The sequence below is a fragment of the Passer montanus genome, unplaced genomic scaffold (genome assembly GCF_014805655.1).
Source record: "Passer montanus isolate IOZ18808 unplaced genomic scaffold, ASM1480565v1 scaffold32, whole genome shotgun sequence".
Taxonomy (NCBI): domain Eukaryota; kingdom Metazoa; phylum Chordata; class Aves; order Passeriformes; family Passeridae; genus Passer; species Passer montanus.
Window position 1 is genome coordinate 3,614,845 of NW_024367930.1, and position 22,276 is coordinate 3,637,120.

Here is a 22,276-nt window from a genome sequence, read left to right on the forward strand (position 1 = left end):
AAATAACTATCTGTGCCCCATTAGCTGCACTTGAATTTTCCTGTTGGACTCTACCTCTGTCTTGGTTTATAAATAACCTTAAACTTCCATGGCTTGGTGAACTAACACAGGCAAGTGCAAATTTGGCAGCTTTAGCTCATTCTTTGTCTCATTGTAAAGCTACAAAGTGCTTAACTCCTCTACTTGGACACTACACATAATTTTCTTTCTTTTCCATTTGGTGGCTGGTAGAGCACTCATCTTCTGTGTGAACACAAACAGAACCAATCCAACCTTACTCCAGCTGGACTGTCATCCTTGAGGTTTTGTAATTGTATTTCTGTATGTGAAGTACAAGCATCACTTGGGCAACTTTTTGGAAATTTAAGACATGCCATCCCTCAGTCATGTGTCCCAATTTGTTGCCTTTTTAAGTTCACAGTTGTATCAAAGATGAAGAAGCAAAGGCAATGGTGGCCTTGGGTGAATCTGCCTATGGAGTCTGGATGTGAGGGAGAATGATCCAGAGTAGCCCACACACTCCTTTTAAAGCAAGGGAACGCACTCTCCACCACACTTACTACAGGTCCCTCAAAGCATGTCAGAAGCATTCCTCCTCCTCTTCCTCCTCCTTCAGCCCACCCACAAACCTTCCTACTTCAAAATGAGCAACAGATTGCATCTTTTCACTCTGCTTCTGAAATGAGAGCTGACTACTCTTTGACAAGATGCACAATAGAATAATTTGCACAGGCTGACAAGTTGCTTCTAAAAATACTTAAAAATGTCAACATCAGGTTTTTTTTCTTGGTCAATGATCATGTTTGAGTACCTGTTTCTGGCCAGATTTGTGCTTTGGCCAGCTTGTGAGCTACCACTGTGCTCTAAGAACAATTTTCTCTTAAATCCTCTCTCAAAAAAAAAAAAAAAAAAAAAAAAAAAAAAAAAAAAAAAAAGTTGTATAAATTCCATTTACATCTAAAATGACCTATAATCTGAGTCTTCAGCCTCTAGTACCATATCAAAGTTGTCTCTTTTGTGTGAAGAGGCTTAATCACAAAATAACTGCTCAATTTCCTTCTCCAGATTAAGCTGTCATTGTTTAAAATACCTTTTTTATTCCTTGCATTGTAAATGAAGTTCATTCAATGCATTTCTATTTTTTTAACTTTTCTGTTATTTTCTCCATCACAGGCTGACAGATCAGACTAATGACTTCTTTCAGAGATTAACGCCAGATTAAATTTTTTAAAACTCTTGAAAGTAACTCAAATGTCTAATGCAATATAGATTCTACCCTTTCCCCTCCTCGGGCCATAACCAATGGAAGGGAGAAATAAATCTTATACTGCAACATAATATGAAACTGAAATTGGATGCAAGACTAAAATACCACCACCATCATTTTTGTTATATGGTGCACTGTTTTCTTCCATATTCTACTGTCAAGCAGCTGAGCTTCAGCTAAAGCACTTGCAAGAAAAAAGCAAGCAACTTATAATGAGGAAATAATTGTAATTTCAAACCTAAAGAAAAGAAAGACAAACCATCTCAAATATAAGTTTGATCTCTTAATTTTCTGTATACTGTCTCCAAAAGCTAAATTACAAGCTGCAAAATACTGCACAGGAAAATAGAGTAATACTTTTTTTAAGGAATGAGAATTTGGCCAAATTAAATTCTCAAATAGCCTGTGTAAATTAGGGACTGACTCGGGCTCTAATAAACATATATAGTAGCTCTCAATGACCTCAAAACTACAAGCATCTCACTGATATTATATCTTACAACAGAAGTAGGACTTAGCTGTTTCTTCACATTCAAAAGGAGTGATGTGCAACTCAGATAGAAAGAACACATATTACTTAGAAAGATGCAGGCCTGCATAATTGAATTTGTTTTGACTTCCCCACCCACTCCTCCCAAATCTCATCCACATTAAAAAAATACAGTTTTTTGTAAGCTGCTACCTTAGAAAAAGCATAAAGAGTGATCCAGTACATGGACAGATAATTTTTGGAGATTGTTTTTTAAAGGCATATAAAGAATAACTCAATTCAAGCTCCTGAAATCCTTTGCTTTAAGAAAAAATTCTTTTCAACAGGACTTATCAGACATTTTTCATATATTAACTCAGCAGGACATAAAACATCTGTACAGGCTGTACTTAATTTTAAACTGTAAATTTGATGGCATATGCCATATTTCACTGGCTTAGTTGTGCACACACCCCTACATACCTATGGGAATGTTAGTCATTAGGGACAATCATTCCAATACAAGCAGAACGGCACTGAAAACGTGGTTGATGCATATTTATCCACTCTTTATCACAATGCAAGAATTCAAACACTCAAATATAACTATCAAAAAGTAAAGCTCAAAGCCAAAAAAACAACCAAAAGACAGATTTTTTTAACTGCAAACAAACTAGGGAACACATTGCCAAGGATTTGTTCGTTTGTTTGCTTCAGTTAATTTTGTTTTGTTTTTTGGGGATTTTTTGTGGGTTTTTTGGTGAATACTTGCATTCTCATCAATGTAGTGTGAAGAAAAGGGAGTAGACTAATTTTGGTGAAAATCAAATCAATCTATGAAGCTATTAAACACAAAGATGTAGGAAATCTTTAAGCAATACATTAGAGCATGATGAAAAACGGTATTACAGAAACCCCACTGTGCATACTTTTGCTTTCAACAGTATTCTGTTCTGGCCCAGTTGAGTGAACCTTTGATCTGACCTAGTGTGACTGTCTGTCATGTTCACCTTTACAAAAGTGCCACCAAGCACAGAATCTCTTAAAAATTTATGACATATCTGGAACATTGAGATATTGTTACTTTCATTTAGCATGAATAAGAAATCCACATAACCAGATTCACCTAGACAAGTCACTTGAAAACACAATCTTGACAAGACCTCTGACATACTATTCAAGAATGGAACCATTTGTGAAAGCTCCTGTTGAATAATCACATGACTCAGGTATCTGGAAAGCTTCCAGTCTAAAATCCTAAATTGCATGTACAGTAATACAAAGTTTGAACTATTAATTGCAGGACCAAATCAGATTTATAAATAATTTTGATTTGATGAACCTCTATCTATATTAAGATACTAAGATTCATTTTTCAATAAGTGTACATCAGTACAAAAAACCTACAACTTGGATCCAAATCCAGGTGGCACCAGGCACCCTCAACATATCAGAAGCAGAGATGAGGTAGTCACAGCATTTTTTATACTTGCCGAAGATGTTGTCAGCACAACATCTTCACCAAGGGATTGCTTGGAAGCTTAAGCAGTGAATGTCAAGCAGAAGTAGGCAGTCCAACAGCAAGAGTGAATTGTTTCAGATCCACTTGCACAAATTTTAGAGTTCCTTCTGAAACCTTAAAACAACCAGGCCCTAAAATGAACCATGTTTTTCTTAGATAACTGTTCAGTCTAACAAGAATGCTGTAAATGAGTCAAGCATTTTAACATCTGAAGCCTTATCCTGTATTAAAAATTAGTGCTAGGAAAAAAAGTAACATTTGGGGATAAAATAAAAAAATAAAAAAAAGATAAATTAAAAAAGGCACATAAAACCTGAATGTTTTTCTTTGTTTTAAATTATAGTAATATAACTCAAGCAAATAAATTAACATTGTGATATCATAAAATTATTAAAATGTTTGGCCTTGGAAAGCAAGCAGGAAACATGGCCTAAAACGTGCAGTTTATCCAGAAAGTGTAGAAGTTAGAGAGACATAAAAGCACTACATCAGTGTTACCAATACATTTTGTAAATCTAATTATAGGTGCATCATCACAGAACAAAAATACAATACCTACACCCTACCTATTAAACCTTTTTACAGCCCTGATAACCATTAGCCTTGGAAATGCAAATAGGAAAGAGAAAGTGCTACAGCTGCAGAACTGCCTGCAAGAATAAGCAGCTCTACAGGACTTAAAAAGAAAAAAAGAACAGGAAAAGAAATGGATTTGTAAATAAATTCACAGCATTTAATTACAGATCTGAAGTAGAGCCTACTAAGTGTGCAGCAACCTTTCAAGGCACATGAAGTTTGCTTGGTGGGAAAGCGCAACTGGATTTTTAATAAATAGCATAGCCTGGATTTCAAAGAACATTGGATTCAACCTTCTGCTTCTAGGCGTAAGTACAGATTTGGTGTTATTTTAGATAATGTCTTTGGACTTAAGACTTCAGAAACAGAACCTTGTTTGAGGCATAACAATACAAATGGCTGCTTTAACTTCAAAGCAATGTTTAAAAGGTTTCAATAATAGAAACATTCAGCTAAAGCAAAAAAAGGATAAAACTCCAATGACAGAAATATCACCACAAATCCTCCCTGCTTTGTGCAGTGTCATTTCCAATGCACTTCAGACTGTACAGAGAAAGAATGCCAGTGCATCTATTATGGGATCACATGAACATGCATATTTATCATGAAAGTACAAAATCTCTTCTGAATTTCTATTGTAACAATGACAGAAAATACACAGAATAAAGAGTACTAAATTGCTATTCTTTATCCTTCATTTATAGTGCAATATGATTTTAGAAAGAAATTTTAAATATGACATTTCATTTTCAGTTGTGGTGCAGTTTTATCCAGTTTTAACATTATTTAACACTAAGAAATGGGGGAAATAATCTCTAATATTTCAATAAGTTTTAATAGAAGACTACAAGTACATCCTTGACAAGCCAATCAGGCAAAACCAAGACCACAGAAAATAAAAAGTAAAGCTGAATAACCTCTGACACATGCTTACTTATTCTTTCCCAAAAGGAATGCCTAGCTCCTCAGTTACACATCCCACTCAGATGTCTGTTACAGTTATTTTCCAAAGCAGAACTTATGCCTTTATGTCTCTTCACTATGGCATATGACACCTAATAGAGATAAAATGGATTTATTTGCTTCATGCCTATGAACTTTGTTTAAATAAGGTTCCCCAATACAATAGTGATTGTCCTCCTAAAGGGAAAATGGAAACACTTGTTTTGTAATCCCTACTCAAATAAAAACACCAGAACAACTGGCTTAAATGCAGCCCATTCAGTAAAACCCCTTGGCTTTGGGAATCTGTATGCCATGTCTTCCTGTAGTGACAAAGATCTCCCTGCTTTCATCACTTAAATGAGGTAGAAAACCTTCCAAGTCCAGGAGCAATGGTCTGGCATGAAGCTGCTGTGATGAAGAGTCAGGCTGTTACTGTGCCATGATGATGACACAACTGCTATAGACAATGCTTTCCAAAACAATTAGTTTCCTGCACTGAGTTTAATACATCCCACTACTTACCCAGCACTACACTGGGCTGTCTTTAACACAAACCCTTGCACATGATTATGTTTTATAGCTCAGTAATTAACATCCATAAGCTTTACTATGAAGTAACTCTTAAGCAGTGGCGGGATATCTTCAGATAGGTAGAAAATGCCACAATGCATTAATTTCTGCCATTACAGGTAGCCTTTATAAAATGATTTAAAAAATGATAAAAGAGAATATTTGAAAAAATACAGTAATATTATGCAATGATAGTGGCTTACCTTGGTCTCTGGGTGTAATGTGCACATGAGTAAGGAAGGATAGTATGGGAAGCAACCCTAATTGACAACATGATGCTTCCCTAAAGTCAATGGTGCTACACTGATCTACTACCTGAAGTTCTTCCACAGCCTGTTTTAAGCAGTGCTAGTATCTTTTGGGTCATGAACACATCCAGCATTTCCAAAAGACAGGGACTTTGGAAATTGTCTGGACTACAGAGGGTGCTTTAACGAATAAGATGCTTTATAAGAGAAGAAATATACACCTCTCTCCAGTTCCTGTGTTTTATTACATTTGCTGCTCAAGATCTCCTTAGACACTCATCCATACTTACCATTCTAGTTTTCTGACTATGGGAAGTTAATTTAAAAATGCAAAAAATTATTTTTTCTACTATGTACACCCAAACTTAAAATTCTAAAGTCTATCTGCATTTTCGTCAGTCTTGTATGAAGACCCCAGGCAAGGATTCTTAGTCTAGATGATGCTGTTCATTACACCTTCAAATCCTGATTAATTACTTCTTCCTTTGCAGCCTATCAGCTCAATCCTTACACAGATGCATTAACTGCATATGAAGCAGAAAGATTCACTTTGTGTTCATAGAGAAGATGTAAACTGCGCAACACCAGTAAGATGCAACTGAGCTGACAAAAAGGATGCTATGGTCAGAAAAGTAACCCCTCTTAAAAAGGGTCATTAATACCTACTGTATTCTTCCACCTCCTGCCTCTTCGATCTCCCCTCTCTCTGTTGAATGATCCTTAACTTGAATTCTTTGCTAGGACTTAGCTACCTACCAGCATGCTGTTCCATATAAGCATTAATTGCAGAATCATAGAATGATTCAGGTTGGAAGAAACTCTGAAGAACATCCAAGTTCCATGGGCAGGGACACCTTCCACTAGACCAGGTTGCTCAGAGTCCCACCAACCTGGCCTTGAACACTGCCAAGGGTGGGGTAATCACAGCTTTTCTTGACAACCTCTTCCAGTGTCTCACCACCCTCATCATATTCCTAATATCTAATCTAAACCTACTATCAATTTGAAGCCATTCCCACTGGTCCTGTCACTATATACTCTTGTAAAAAGTCTCCATCTTTCTTTTATGCTCCCTTCAGGTACTGAAAGGTTGCAATTAGGTCTCTCTGAAGCCTTCTATTTTCCAGGCTGAACCATCCCAATTCTCTCAGTGTTTCCTCATCTCCTGATCCCTTCACCCCACTAATCATCTCAGTGTCCTCCTCTGGACTTACTCCAAGAGGTCCATGTCCTTCCTGTGCTGGGGACCCCAGCTCTGGATGCAGCACTGCAGGTGGGGTCTCACAGAGAGGAGCAAAGGGGCAGAATCCCCTCCCTCACTCTTCTGGCCACTCTGCTTTGGAGGCAGCCCAGGACACCTTTGTCTCTCTGGGCTGTCAGTGCACATGGCTGGGTCATGTCCAGCCTCTCATCCAGCAGCACCCTCTGGTCCTTCTCCCCAAGGCTGCTCTTGATCTGTGCATCCCCCAGCCTGTGTTGGTGTTGGGGCTTGCCCACGCCCATGCCAAACAGAGCAGATAATTTTGCAGTTTCTCCTTTTACAGACTCACAGAATCACAGAAGTTGAGTTGGAAGGGACCCACAAAGATCAGAGAGTCCAACTCCCAGTCCTGCACAGCATCATCCCCAAGAGTCACGCCATGTGCCCAAGACTGCTGTCCAAATACTTCTTGGATTCATTTATTCACAGATCATGAATTTTCAGTCTGTGGTGAACAATATTAACCCAAAGCTTTTTATCCTATTTTCACTTCCCGAGCTGTAATTTAGATTCCTGAGCATTTTTCTTGAGGTCCTCCTAGAGATGAACAGCCATCACACACTTCTCCATCCTAAAAAATGGGGTAGAATATGGAAATAAAACCCCACAGGGTCCAGAGAGAGAATATAACCCTGCTCTACACACTCCTCCAGCCCTCCCCTCACAGTTTGAAACCTTTTTTTCTAACCATTTGATCCCAAGTCCATCAGGAAAGATTTTAGGCAAATTTCATTCCTATACATGAACCAGCAGCAGACTAAGTCAACTACTTCAGAAGGGTCAAACACTCCTCTTGCAAGTGCAGCCTGCTGCAAAGGTAAGCTTGCCTGTCAAGGCAATCTCTGAATTTGCAGAAGCCTGCTGTCCAAGATGCTAGGGTGAAGAACTGTGCTTATCACAAAAGCGTAAACAAGTAGGCAGGTAAAGTGTTAAATACCAAAGAATCAGGTAAAGGCAGAACTTTGAGCCCTAAGAAAAGCGAGTTTACAATTATGCTGCTCACTGGAAATAAATTAACACAAGCAGGAATTTATCCAATAACTCATTAATGAGGTCACTCCACCAGTGTAGCAGAAGTAGTTGACTGTAATTCAATGCTTCAGTGGGTGAGGAAAGAGACAGATTTCTCCATCTGCAGCTTTCCTCTAAAAAGGTAAAGTCATATCCTACAAATAGCATACAGAGAAATTCTCTCTAGAAAGTATGTGGATACCCACCAGGTGGGAATGATGGTAAGTTAATGTTTATTTCTCTGTATCTCACCATACAAAAGAAGTCACAGATTTTTCAGGAAGTTTTATCCTAGTTTCTAGATGCTGTAATCTCTACCACCATATGATCTATTTCATCACCTGATACTATGAAAACTCACCCAGGATTCTGGCAGTACTGCACTTCCTGTGTTTATTTTAGTACAGTACCACAAAGCACAACTTCTGAGCTTCTCAGGTGTTTACAACTGAAGCCTCAAAAGAAGCAATGAAGCCAGAATCACTTCATGACCAACTGAAGCACTAATGGCTTGGATTTTACAATGCTCTATCACAGAAAAACTCAAAGGGATTTAATTTACCTTGACCTTGTAGTACTCCTTGACTTCAGGCTGAATGGAATCAAAATCACCACTGATGTAATCAGGCAAGAAGCTGAAAGAAAAGCAATGAGCAGTGAAACGAAAAATTAATCCATCTTACTATATTTAATATTTATTTTCTCAAGAGTACTTTGAGGTACAAGCATTAATCTTCTTAAAGGAATATGAGTTCTTTAAAAGCATGTTAAAACAAGTTGATGTGAGGTGATACCAAAAAAGGTAACAAACAAAATGTAAAACTGATAACTCTGTTGTCCCTTTGCTGAGGGAGATGCACATTGCTTAGATGCTTATATATATCTCCAGTATTTGTCTGGTCCTAGAAAGACAACTTTCAAATATCTTTCAAATGTATCATTCATTCAGCAAAGTGTTTGAAATAGCATATCTGAGTGCTGTATATCAAGCCTCAGAGGATATCATTTGTCAGAAGATGATGATGCTTCTTGGACATCTGGTATGCCATAAATGTTTCAAGGATTTGTATTTTAGTTGTTAGTGATGTCATCTTGTTTCTACTCTTCTCTATTATTAACAATATTCCCAAAATACGGAAGCCAAATGCCCAGTGATTTTTAACTCACATGAACTTAATTTCAGCTCCTGACTGTCATCTGTACAGTAATATTGCTGCAAAGCACATAGAAATAATTTTGTGATATTTATCTTATCTTGCCACATATAGCTTTTTATTTGCAGAATTCTTAAAAACATTTATTATATAAATTTGTGTCAAATTCCTAAGGAAACTTCCCCTGTGCTATAGAAAGAACATTGTAAGAATATCTTTTGAATGAATATCAATGCCCCCCAAAACACTCAACACAGCTTTCCATTTTGCACAACTTCTTGAGTTTTAAGAAGCAGCTGACAGGTGAGAGAGTGTTTCCACTGTTTCAACAGATAAAGCTGCACTGAGTTTTGACAGTAAAGCTGTGACTTTAGTTAACTCCATCCACAGCTACCATACTTTACAAGGGGGATGACAGTTCATCAGCAAATTAGTTTCCAGCTTAAATTGTGTTACAAGGAATTGAGCAGAGTATATTGGGACATATTTTTTGTGCCACATGATTTCAGAAGAATGCTGCAGGGTCTAGAAACTCCTCTTATCAGTAAAACTTATAAAAATCTCATGTTCTGTGTCTGTGCAGAGATTTCAAAAGAGACACTTGGTCACTGGCAACCATTTTCTTTGAAAACTGAAAGCTGCGCCAATAGAAGCTGGTAAGTACAAGTGCTGCGAGTTATGTGCAAGTCATGTGCAAGTATGGCATTTCAAATTCCCTGCTCTCCACCATTACTAAGGTTGTTATAAAACTATATGTTCTAAAAATAATCCTTCCAGAAGTGATGGTCCCACACACTGCAGTGAGAAGGGCAGTCCCTGCTGCACCGGGTTTGACTGAGGACACAAGAATCAAGTAGGAGAAACACAAATGCTTCAGTGTTCTGTTTCATATGTTTCCATCAGTATGGTTCACAACTAAACAGAAAATTAGGTTTGCTCCTTCATTGTAAAGACTAACCTTTCCAAAGTACAAAAAATACCACATTTTCAAAAGTTAAAATTTAAATAGTTGGTTTTCACATTTCCATGAGTTCCCTAATGAAATATTTACTGAATACAACAAGCCTAAAAACTTGCAGGTATTCTCTTTCAATATGTTATTTCATAATTATTTTTTCCTGATTGAAACAGAGCCACAAAAAGTAATCTCACTCTAGGCATTTCAGTGGAGGCCCTGAATGCAAGCCCTGGAGGTGTTCCAGGAGGCTGGGCAGGAAGAATAGCAGCCAGTTGTGATGGAATGCTAGCTTGGTATGACATAAGACATCCACTGTGATGAAAAAGCTGGTTATCTTACTATAATGCCATATATAAATCCAAAAGTGGTTTTCTTTTTATATTTTTTGCCCTCTCTACAGCAGCTACAAATCACAGTGCTTTTAAATAATCAACTATTTCTCCTTAATGCTTCAAGAGATATAACTGGGAGACGAATTAGCCAAAAAAAAAAGAAAAAAGTGTCTTCTAAGAATCAAGTGCTCATTCAAAGCTTTTGTTCTCAACCAAAGTGAAACAATTTCCAATCAAAAACGAGTTTGAATTTTTTCAAGCAGAAGGAACAGGCATTTCAGTGGCATCTTCCATGGGCTCTGCTGGTGCTCCTGGCTGTGCTTCCTGAACATGTCTCCTCTGCCAGGAAGCTCTATGTCCATTATTAACATATCCTCTCTAAATCACTCACTTGGAGCAACCACAAAACCAGAAGTGAATAAAGGGAATAAGGAATTGTGACTGGAAACTTCAAAATTTCAAGATGTCTAAGCCTCCCATTAATGATCATGAAAAGAAGAATGCCTTCTTCTTTTCTCCTTCCCTTTTAGAAACACCAGAAGCAAAGAAAGCCCAGAAAGCCAGGCCTGATGAATTAAAAAAAAAAATTAGTAAAACTCAACTCCACTGTCTGCTTTAACAGACATGAAAAAATATGTCTGCTTTATCTTCAGAGGGAGGATGGCTGCTCTTTGTAGCTCACTGACTATGCAAACCAGCAAAAGTGTGGAAGAGGTTTTACAGCGACTTCTGTGAGCCAGAGACGTTTGATAAGAAGATTCATGTTTACCCCTGAAAGAACTCTCTACCAAAGTCGTTGACAAAGAAACCAAGAAAGAAAGAAGGATAAATAAGAGAAACCTGCAACTGCCTACTCCAATAAGCATTTTGTTTGTCTCTCGTGACCAATTACTAAAGTGCAAACTTATGAGTTTTGTAAGAATGTATAAAAAGCATGCATGCTGTAATAAAAACAGGTTTAAAGCCTTCTGAAAATGGAGTGTGTTGCTTTGTATTGTCTCTGTCTAAACTACCACACAAAAGTAAACCAGCATTCAGTATAGAGTCAAAGGCTGCATTTGACATAGTCCTTTTTGAGTTCTGTGGAACAAATGGCTTGATCCAGGTGTGCAGACTTGAATCTCTTTCCAACTAACACAAGTGAACAAAGCTCATTGTGTGAGGAATTCTTCTTGACTGACTAACCTCAGAGATTAGCACTGATATAGAAATAGGGGAAGTAGTTGAGAAAGAGTTATATGGAAAAAAACCTTCATACTAAAGTAACTCAGGAATATTTTGTTTCACTGGTTTGCTTTCATATAGTTTTGTACTTACTCCTGAGTACAGACTGGTGCAGGAGAACAGGCTTGGGAGAATCACACATCAAGCTTACTTCTATTTGAGTGGAAGAAATGATGTCAGGAGAAAAGTAACAAGAAAAGCCTCTCCATAAAAGGTAAAACAGCTGCCCTTATTTAAAGTACAGATTAGAACCAGGTATTGTATTAGTCTAACCCATGATTTCCTGCCCTCTGAACTAAAATTAATGAATAATTCTTATTCTGATGCATAACTGTATTGAAGATGACATATTTCAGTAACATATCTGACATACATCCTTTAGTGAAGGAATTTAGCTTTTTGCCCAAGACGGCAAAATATGTCTTTAATTCCTTGTGCAATTTAAAATTTTAATTTCTAAATATCCCTGATGATGCAGTCTACTGCATTTCAGAACCACATTTTATCAGTCTCATTAGCTATTAATTATCACTATGCATATAAGGTCATGACCAGCTCAGCTGGCTTGATTCTCTGCTACTTTATATTGACATTTATCAGGAGTGAGCCAAATCCTTAATCCTAATGGGACTGAAAGTACAAAATTCATGTGAGATCAACCTAGTCTATGAAGTCTTTTCTAGAGCTGTCAAGAAGCATAACACCAGGCACTCGGCAACAAAAAAAAATCTTCAGAGGTTTGGGCCAACTGGAGTTTTTCTTACTTTTTTCAATGTCTCTTGGTTTTTCTGTGTGTTGAAGGATTTATTTTGTTTGGATTTCGGTGTGTGCTTTCTGTTTTCTTTGGACTTGCCCTTTTTTTTTTTTTTTCCTCCTACTGCATCCATCTCAGTATGGAGTCACGAGGGCCAGGATTACTTTCAGATAAGAATCCAAAGGCACTTCCATACCAGACTGCTTATCTTTTATCTAACTTCTTTTACATAAACCCCCATAGTTTCCACATGAAATCTTTAAAAGTTTAGCTAGCTAAGGAAGGAAAAACAACACTATTTCTCAGCAGTTTGGGATGGATGCCAGCTAGATGATTTATACAAATTGGATAAAGGCTGAATGTTGACCAAACAGTTTTATGAACTCCCAGGACCCTGGGCTGGAACACCGGGGAAAAAAGAGATTCCAGCAAGTTTGACATAGTTTCCATTTACCCCAATACATTTTTACTTACCAGTACCATGAAGTGGCAATTGATTCTTTCCATTGATTCTTTTCATTTACCCCAATAAATTTTTAGTTACCAGTACCATGAAGTGGCAATTGATTCTTATCATAGATAGATTACAAAATGAATAAAAGCTATTATACTCTGAGGCTCTGCAAACAAGTAGTTTTCCTTCAAGTAGTACATCTAATAGACACAGCAATATTGTTTTTAAATATTCAGCTCTAATGAACATGAACATTTAAGATATTTAACACTAGTGCTAAATTTAAAACATCAGAATATTTGCTTCTTTACTCACTCACTTTAAGAATTCAGTGTAAAGTGTTAAATATGCGTTTTCACACAGTTATGAAAAAGAAAAAGAAAACCCACAAAAACCCACACAAAACCATCATGCTGTAGCAGTTTACGCTAAAAAAAAACCATGCTGCCTTTTTAAATAAAATGCTTGGGCATAACTGCTCAGCTCTATCATTAATTCAAAGTTACAGTTTCCTAGTACTATTGACTTTGCTTGTGATGCAGCTCCTTTAGCACATAATTGCATGCTATTAACCTTTTTTAAACAAATGTTAACATCAGAGACATGAGCATTTAAAGGCAGTATCTGCACACCCTTTGATTCCTTCAGCTACAGCACAGAAAATAATCCCATGCAGACAAAACATGAGTCCCCCAGCTGTATCATCTGAGGGCACAGAGTGGGTTCCCTATATTTTTGTTTCACTACTAAAAATGAATTTGAAAATGGGTGTATTTTATCCTGACTAATAGGCACACACAAGCTGCATCCCTGTGGAATAAAAATCAGTGAGGATAAAATGCTGCAGACTGAACGTGAAGCAAAGTCAGCTCTGACTTTTGTAAGCATCTAGTACTTGGGAATACAGAAGATAAAACTCTCTAGCGGTACTTCAGGATAAGCATTAAAATCACAGTTTACAAAAAAATCCAAGAAACCCAATGAACAAAAGTTAATGCTCTCAACTCTATATTTGCTAACTGTTAAGGTGCACTTTCAGCTTGCCCTCCTGACATCTTGACAGAAAGAGTAAGTGAGAGCTGTTCTCATTAGAAAAGTGTTAAGTCTGTTTAAATCTGTCAAAAGTATACTGTTATCTGCTGTGAAGATCAAAGTGCCTTTTTAACTCTCAGAGACATGTACAGCACAAGCAGGTGACTTTTATATATTGTCTCAGAGCAGCATATTTGGATGCTCCAAGTAGCTGCACAGAGGTGAATTTCTGGGTAAAGGAGAAATGTCAGATAATGAGATATATTCAGAGTTAATGTCTATTCAACCTATAAATACTTCTATGCACTACCTGCAAGGTTACCACAAGAAAGGATCACACCTGCAGCTCAGAAGCCCAACACTAAAATACCAATACAATTAATGAATTCAAACTGACCATAGAAAAGAATTTTGGTTTGATGTATCTTGAACAGACGACACAAATGATTCCATAACTTATTATTACCATGAGGCTTTAAAAAACAGCTAAACCCCAGTCATTAGGTTGTCCACTCTCTACTTCCCGAACAAGACTCTCTTGAAGACAGTAAACTTACTTTTTCTGACTCCATGGTTCCCACCACTGCTGTTTCGACCCCCCAAATCTCCCTTATCACTATACAATGTTTATAGTAGGGTGGTACTGACAGTGATGTGCTAGTTCTGTATGAATTGAGAGAATAACAACATCAACAAAAAACCCAAACTATTTCCCATGCTTTCTTCAAAGGCCTTAATAAACCCTAATGTTCATTATGCAATTGCTTACACAAAACAATTCCCGAACAGCACACCACAGCAAATCCAGATGGGATTTAATAAGACTTAAGAAAAAATAAAAAAAGAAAAAAAGGAGGAGGTACAACACCAGCACTGTAAACATCAATTTAACAAAGAAATCAAGTATATGCATACATCAAGCTATACACAGATAACCGAAACCCTTTGCACAGGCTGTTAGCATATCCGCATATTGCAGTCAGATAGTTATGTGGTTAAAAGTACTTGGAATGTTAGGCAATCTTGAAAAGCAGCCTCTTTTTTCCTTACTTTTTAAAGAGCTTAGTTTTAAGGAGCATATAACTATTATTTCATTTGCAAACCTTACAATTTAAAGATAAAAGTGTGTAAAGATATGAAGGCAACAATGCATTCATTTATGCTTGTCTGGTATGCAGTGTCACCTTGTAAATAATAAAAAAGTATCTAAAATAAACTGAAGAACATATTACCTTCAGCTCAAACTGCTATGCAAAGCACACATAGGGGGGCATCTTCCAGAGGGGAGAGCCAACTTTCTCCCATTATCATTACAAATCCAAAGAAGCTTATACCCTGCCTCAAAACATTGTCCCTCAGTGACAAAGATGAGAGTTAATGATAGCTACAACTGTTGCATTTTTCTTTTTAGTAGTCAATATTTGGAGTTTTTCTCCAGTTGCAATTGAGACAATATGAAAATAAGTCATGCTATGAGATTTAGGAATTACTCACTTGTTTGCCATGGTGCTGAACATCCTCCTGTGTTCAGGTAAGTACATGTACTTAATGAAAAACTCAGTATGCTCAGAACAAGTAACTCCCAGGGACTGCTGCTAAGTATCTGTGGTTTTGTTTATATTACTCATAGACTGAAGTATTTCCTAAAATAAAGGATAGCTGATGGCAATACATGATCTTAGAGCAAATTAAAGCTGAAGCTATTCAGCACAGCTCAGCATTTCACAGGCTCAAGCACCATGCCTTGCTGTTGGATCCTTGGCAAAAGGAATTTAAAACAGGGAGCTAAGCTGTGAATTTTCATTCTTGCATAGGACAGCATGGCTGAGGGATGCACATTAACGCAGGGGCAAAAAACACTCCAGTGCCTCAGCACGAGTCACCTGCAGGCACATGATTTTGAATGCAAGCAGAGTGTAAATACTTGTCTGGAAGTGCCAGACTCCAGTCTTCTAGGACTCAAAGCCAGAAGAAAGGGGGGAGAAGATAAGCACTGCAGCCTCTGACAGGTGAGGGTATCTGACTCACTGAGAAGATAGAGGCTGACAAGACCCTCAAAACAGTTTTCCCTCTTCATATCAAAGCAACAGATGGCAGAATTTGCTCAAAAAATTGAGAAAAAGCATCCATTACATTAAAGAAATGTTAATTATTTATTAACGTTTTATACTGTGCATGAAGAAACAAAAGGATGTGCCCTAAAATGTGGTAAACTTAGAGCAGTCACAAAGTACACAAACAGATTTAGAAACTAAAGATGGTACTCAAAAAGATGGCACTAGAAGCCACAGCAGGCTCAGGGCTTCATGGAGTGCCACCCAAGTTAGATGTTGCTGCTACAAGGCAACTGACTTTTCCAAGGTAAGATAAACAATTCCTCTTCTTTCCCAGAAATGCTAGAAACATGCTTATTATAATTTTCTACCTAATCAGAGAGTTACTAACAACATCTACAGTGCAGCTTGAAAACTGAACTATACAACGTCAAAAGTCAGTTTGAATGACTAGTATTTAAACTCTAGGTGTCTTTTCTGTGAACTTTCACACCACTAAGAACACTTAAAAGTCAAGCACAATCAAACAGTAAGAAGTTTCATGTGAAGGACATTCACTGGGATTTCCCTGCTTCTATTACTTTACTTACTCTCACCTGAGTACCTGAAGTACCTGCTCGGAGTTTAACATCTGTTTACATACTTAGAAAACCAGGGAAGAACACCTTTGCAGGTGAGGTTGAGCTTGAAGAAGCCCTTTGCTTCTTCAGGGCTAGAAACTGAGGTAAGTATCTTCCAGAAGAAATCCTCTAGAGCTCTTTCCACACAATGAGTCATGAGTACCATGAGAAGAGATTTATCCCCCTACTGAGCAACTTGTTTCAAGCAGACAAGAGGAAATCTGCAGATTTTCAAAAGTTATATTATATTTCTTCTGTTTGGGACCTGCATTTTCTTTTCTGATTTTCACGTACACGTCACTTTATAGATGGATACAGTGGCCACAAAAGAGACTCCTCTAGCCTTAGCTATAAGTAGGATGCCATGAAAAATGTACTGTCATATAAAAATTTCTTTAAAGAACCCCTACTCATAGGAAAAGTCTTCAGGAGAAAACCAGAACATCTGATTACAACACAATTATTGAAAGGCAAAGTTGATTCTGTACAGTTACTGAACATGCTTCTTTATCCTAGGCTCTGATTGCCTGTAGAGCAGCCACTGAGCAAACCATTTTTATTTTTGGTGAAGATGTGCTTGAGTACCTTAAACATATTACCATAATTCCTTCAAGTTTCAAGCCCTTACACTGATAAGGTTTATAATAATTTGCAGAGAAATAATGCACGGAGGATCCTGAAAACACACGGACTACACAGAGGAGCAAAACGTATCACTTCATGTTTTTAGGGGGTGTGAGCACACGCGGCAAGGAATGGAGAAAAGACACAGAGCAGCAGACAGCTGTTCGAAGTCTGTTGTCTCTGTGTGACTGAAACTGGGTAAGTCACTGGGAGGCAGACTTTTAAACAATTTGCTGCTGACCTCTGCTGCAGCTTCTCCACAGCTGACAGACAACCAGGATATTCCAGCAGAACATTAGCATTTCAAAAGGTACCTGCACCTCTTGCCTAGCACAGCACTGCAGCATTAATTAGAGAGACTGCAGAAGATAAATGCGCATACAAAATGAGAGCTGGGCTCTATTTGATGCTGAGTAACCTCTACCAAAAAGCACTCTCCCTTTCATCAGATAAACTCAAGGGAGAATTCCCCCATTTCTCCACAATTTAGCTGTACAATAGATGACTGTATTTCATTTTCTGGAACTTGTGGTTTAGACAACAAGGTATTGCAAAGTTTAATAAAAATTCTTTTAAGGTTTGTACTAACTGAAAAGATGAAAGGTAGGCTTAGAGCACTGAAGGAATTGGTGGAAAACTGTTTAGTATACCAGGGTTTCTGTCTTCAGTGGGCTGGAGCATCACAGCTCTAAGCTGGCAGAGATCTTTCTCACTTTATTCCTTGCTTTGCTCTTCTGGCTCTGTCACCACCTCTACAGAGTCAAGGTACCAGTGCCATATTTTAGTTAGCAAAGTCAGCAGGTTTACAGTTATGAATGCACACAAGCAGTTCTCTCTTTCACAAGATTAAAAGTGTTTCAAACGACTGTTTTCACGAGCACAGCTGCAATCAAAATGCCTCTGATGAAGCTCTAATTAAAGAATAAAACCACCTTTTATAGTTACTTGACATACGGATGAAATTGAGAAACAAAATAAAGCTGCTACTCTTATGTATCAATAAATCTGCCTTCTGATCACAGCCCGATGTACTCAATTGAAATAGTTTTTATACCAGGGTTTTATTTGCTAAACTTTTTATAAGGGATAAAGAATGAGGGACTGACAAAATGTGTTCATCTTGGGAAAAATCAGCCCTCTTGACATTTTCCTCTGTAAAACATTTAAACAGCTATACCAAACAGGTGAGTTCATACCTATGCTCTGCACCTTAATAGATGCAAAAAAAATGTCTGGTTATGTCTGGTTGACAGTGACTTGGTTGACAGACCTAAATTTTTACTTCTTCTCACTGCTCATTAGTGAACAAACCTACTACATGCAATGAAATACAGTAAAGTAAGGAAACCTGCTGCAGTGTCACCCTGGCTACTATACGAACTGTCTGCTTTCCCAAAGACTCCCAAGTACAAGGAAATGTTATTCTAGCTGCTAAAATTCTCCATTAGCTTAGCTGCAGTCAGGTTCCTCCTCCTGGCAGTCAGCACAGCTTCCAGTGCCTCCTGAAAAAAAGCCTGTTTTAGAGTTAGCCATTTCCACCCCCAACACCAGAGGGAAGCTCCCGGCAGCTCCCTGGATGGCTAATCTGAAAAGAAGACAGTGTAATTACACAGCCATGGTATTCAGGTAAGGGTGGGAAATATTCCTTAAGGGAAAAACCCTGAAATTTTGAACTGGCCAAAGTACCATGTCAGAACCTGAAGTCCTTCTCACTTCTCAGAGCTTCCTTCACCACTCAAAAGCACCAGGTGTCACAGAGATATTCAGAAGATACAATCTTTTCCCATCTTCAGCTGGAACAACTGATCAGCAGCTAATCAAGCCAAGGTAACTTACAAAAGCTGAGGATCTGGTTTATATTAATTATTTCACAATTTAGCCTACAGGAGATAAACATCAAAAGGATGAAGCAAGCATATCCTTTCAGACCTCTCATACCTGGGAAGTGGCTACTGTGGACACACGGTACTCTCATTTCACCTACTAAAAAGTCACCTTCTGCTTATTAAACTAATTTTACCAAGGAAATACTGATCCTCAGCTCAACATAAAATGGCTTTCATATTCACAGGAGTCTCTGCTGGTTTTTATGTTTGGTACAGACCTGGCAGTCCTAATCGGGAGAAAAAGCTAACAGCAATTCACAGAATCAGAGAATGATTTCCATTGGATAGAACCTTAATGATCATCTAGTTCCAATCCCGCTGCCATGGGAAGGGACACCTTCCATGACATCAGGTTGCTCAAAGTCCCACCTACACTGGTCTTGAACAATTCCAGAGATGATAAGTACATCAAGGCAGCAAAATTCCGCACGAAGTCAAAGTCTGCAAGTAATCCTTCCTTCAGATCACATTATATTTCTACCACTGTGAGGCCTTAAATATAGCTATCACTGACAAGCACCAGAAACTGCAAGGATGTGCTAAAATCCTCACTAGGTCCCAGTCCTTCAAACCTGCACACATACAGCCCTGCCCGATACACATAACCAGCATCTCTCCTCTCCAGGGAGAGGGAAGCTCTGTGTCAGCTCCATCTGAAACCAGCACAGCTGGAAACACAGCTGGTGAGTCAGAACACGCAAGGAGTCCAATGCAAAACTCAAGTTCAGAAGCAAATTCATCATTGTATTCAGAATTGGTAGAGCAGAAAAGGATATGAAATTATTTTGTTATATTTTAATACATTCAAAACAGCAATTTTCTACATAATCTTTGTTAAGGAAAAAAAAAACAACCACCAACAACTAAATGCAAACCACACACACACACAAAAGAAAAAAATCCAAAAAAACTACCAAAAGACCTTTAAGCATGACCAAGAGAAATCTAAAGGGCACTGTGAAGGGTCTCCAAGGCTACACTGAGAACTTGGTTGACTGAAGTGTATATAAATCTGAGCTAGCTTTAAAACAGCTCAGAGGCTGGTAGTAGTTAGAATGGCAGTACTTGCTGTGCTTGTTTCCAGAACATTGCCAGCTTCACATATGAGTCTTAACGGTGTTCAAGAAACAAATGTGTCCCTGTCCATCTCCCCCCACCCACCAGTCAGACTGGGGTGCTACAGGAAATTTTTAGTGGAGAAAGTTGGTTTGTGCTACTGCTGCTATTAAGCTCTTAATACCCAGGCTGTGGCTAGGATCTACCTACCAAGCTCCTACTATCTGTTACTTAAGCTGGCTGTCCTTATTAATGTTTCATCTAAAGCAAGGAAATCGTACTGTGGAGGGAAAGTTTGAAGAGAACCTGAGGCAGTCTTCCTCTTTGTGTCTGCAGCATTTAGTTTACTGCCAATTCAGAGCACAAATGAAAGCATTGAGATAACTACCTACCTGACAGATATGAGATGCAGGTCAATGTATAGATTTGTGCTTATTTGTAAGTGGCAGTCACAGAAAAAACCCTGTGCACTGGATTGAGGCATTAGAAACATTACAAATGTACATGTACCTCCTCAATCTTCCTCCTTTCCCTCTCTTTGTCTATGTGGGCTAAAAGCACTCAGACAGAAAATACCTCATTCTGGATAAGTAACACGTATTCCAAAAAAAAATCCCTGTCTTGGCCTCTGTACAAGTAATTTTCTATCAAGTAGAGTAGCTGAAAATAATTTAATGTTAACTCTGATGCTGTTGGTGCCCTGCTTTTATATATATTAAAAAAAAAAGTTATAATACCCCCATATGAACTTCACAATTTATTGTGATTAAAAAATTATATAACCCTTAACTGCTATTCTACTAAGTTCTGTTATTGTCATAATCACTTTGACTTAATCTTTTATTAGATTTCAACACATTAATTAACTTTTCTTATAGGATGAGAACTAGATCTTAAGGACACAGACCTGCCTATAAATAATACAAGTGCAATGATGAGCTCTTATTAAAAGCCATTCCCTTTACATACAGTTATAGTAATTGTTCCTTAGGGGAGACATTCAGAAGTCTAATATCCCTGCTGCCACCTGCACCATGTGCACTAAAAGAAGGGAGAGGAGAACCTTGAATGGATGCAGTATTGGAAATGTTTTGGAAAAGACTGGATACAGGTGAGCTGTGAATCAGAAACTTTGAATTAGTGTATATTGAGATGCTCTGGGAGTAGCCTGAAGACTACCACAGGTGACACGGAGTGTAACCATCATTAGAGATGTCATTCAACAGAAGATATAATTCATCTGAGTGAAAGTGTGACCCATTTCTTCAGTCTAAAATTCACTACTAGATAATTCTTTCCACACATTTTAAGACCAGCAGGACATCAATTCTCAGGTTGGTAAGTTTTTTTAAAAATGTGTAAAGTTATGAGAATTAGACCTATCTGCCTGATAATGAGGCAAGAGATACATATTTTACTGGCAGAAAAACTGCCACTGAGATTACTTTTGTAATTGTTCTTGGAGAGAAATGGAAAGTCCTCCTGAAGATTAACAGAAGACTCAACTTCATTATAAGCAAAGCCATTACCTAAATCCTGTTAAATACCTGTTGAGTTCCAATGCAAAACAAGCCTGCATCAACCAGCTACAGCCAGACAGCTGGTAATAACATGGAATTTGGACTTACATGCTGATAAAAAGGCACCAAGATTTTGGACCATTCTCACCTTCAAATCCAGCTCCATATACTCTAGGAAGCACAGCACACCCACTCTCTCTAGGTAGCAATGAACCTCAGGTGCACTTCACACAGCAACAGTTTTTGGGGATCCCATCTGAAGTGTTTCAGGCTATGTAGCTCCCTATTTCTAAAAAACACCACCTCCTTTACCTAGATAGGTATGTCCATGATAGAGAGGGAGGTGGAGAATATCTTTGTTCCAAGCCATGGGGTCACAATCAGGTCTAAGGCCCAAGAAGGACAGTCTGCAGCATTCATGAGCCAATGCAGCTTTTCCAGAGGCCAAGTTATGGAATAAAAGGGCCACCTTTTTTCAGTTGTGCTCCTGGCTGATGGTGGTGCACGGAAGAGCTCCGAGGAGGTGGAGTATGTAGGAGCAGTTTTCCCCATTTCTGTCTTTTACAATGTGGCAAAACCAGTTTGCAAATGCAGCTTTCAGAGGAGAAAATAAAATAATTAAAATTACTTTTTAAACACAGAAGTATGGAATTAAAGCTACAACCTACTGGTAACTCATGTTTTGGTCTCTAGATTCCTATAATAGGTTTAGAGATTAAAATATTTAACTTTTCAGAGA

The 22,276-nt window shown here is 38.0% G+C and overlaps 1 protein-coding gene across 4 annotated transcripts in view; it reads right to left on the reverse strand.

Moving 5' to 3' along the window:
• The window catches only part of TPK1 (thiamin pyrophosphokinase 1), a 303,299-nt gene that overhangs the window by 149,173 nt on the left and 131,850 nt on the right, over positions 1-22,276 (reverse strand). For all 4 annotated transcript variants that reach the window (XR_005628163.1, XM_039715197.1, XM_039715196.1 and 1 more), the window contains one exon: positions 8,432-8,504. Coding sequence is in view for 2 of the 4 variants with exons in the window: in XM_039715197.1 (XP_039571131.1) it covers positions 8,432-8,504 (73 nt within the window). In the remaining 2 variants the exon portion in view is untranslated. The remainder of the gene's footprint in view (positions 1-8,431; positions 8,505-22,276) is intronic.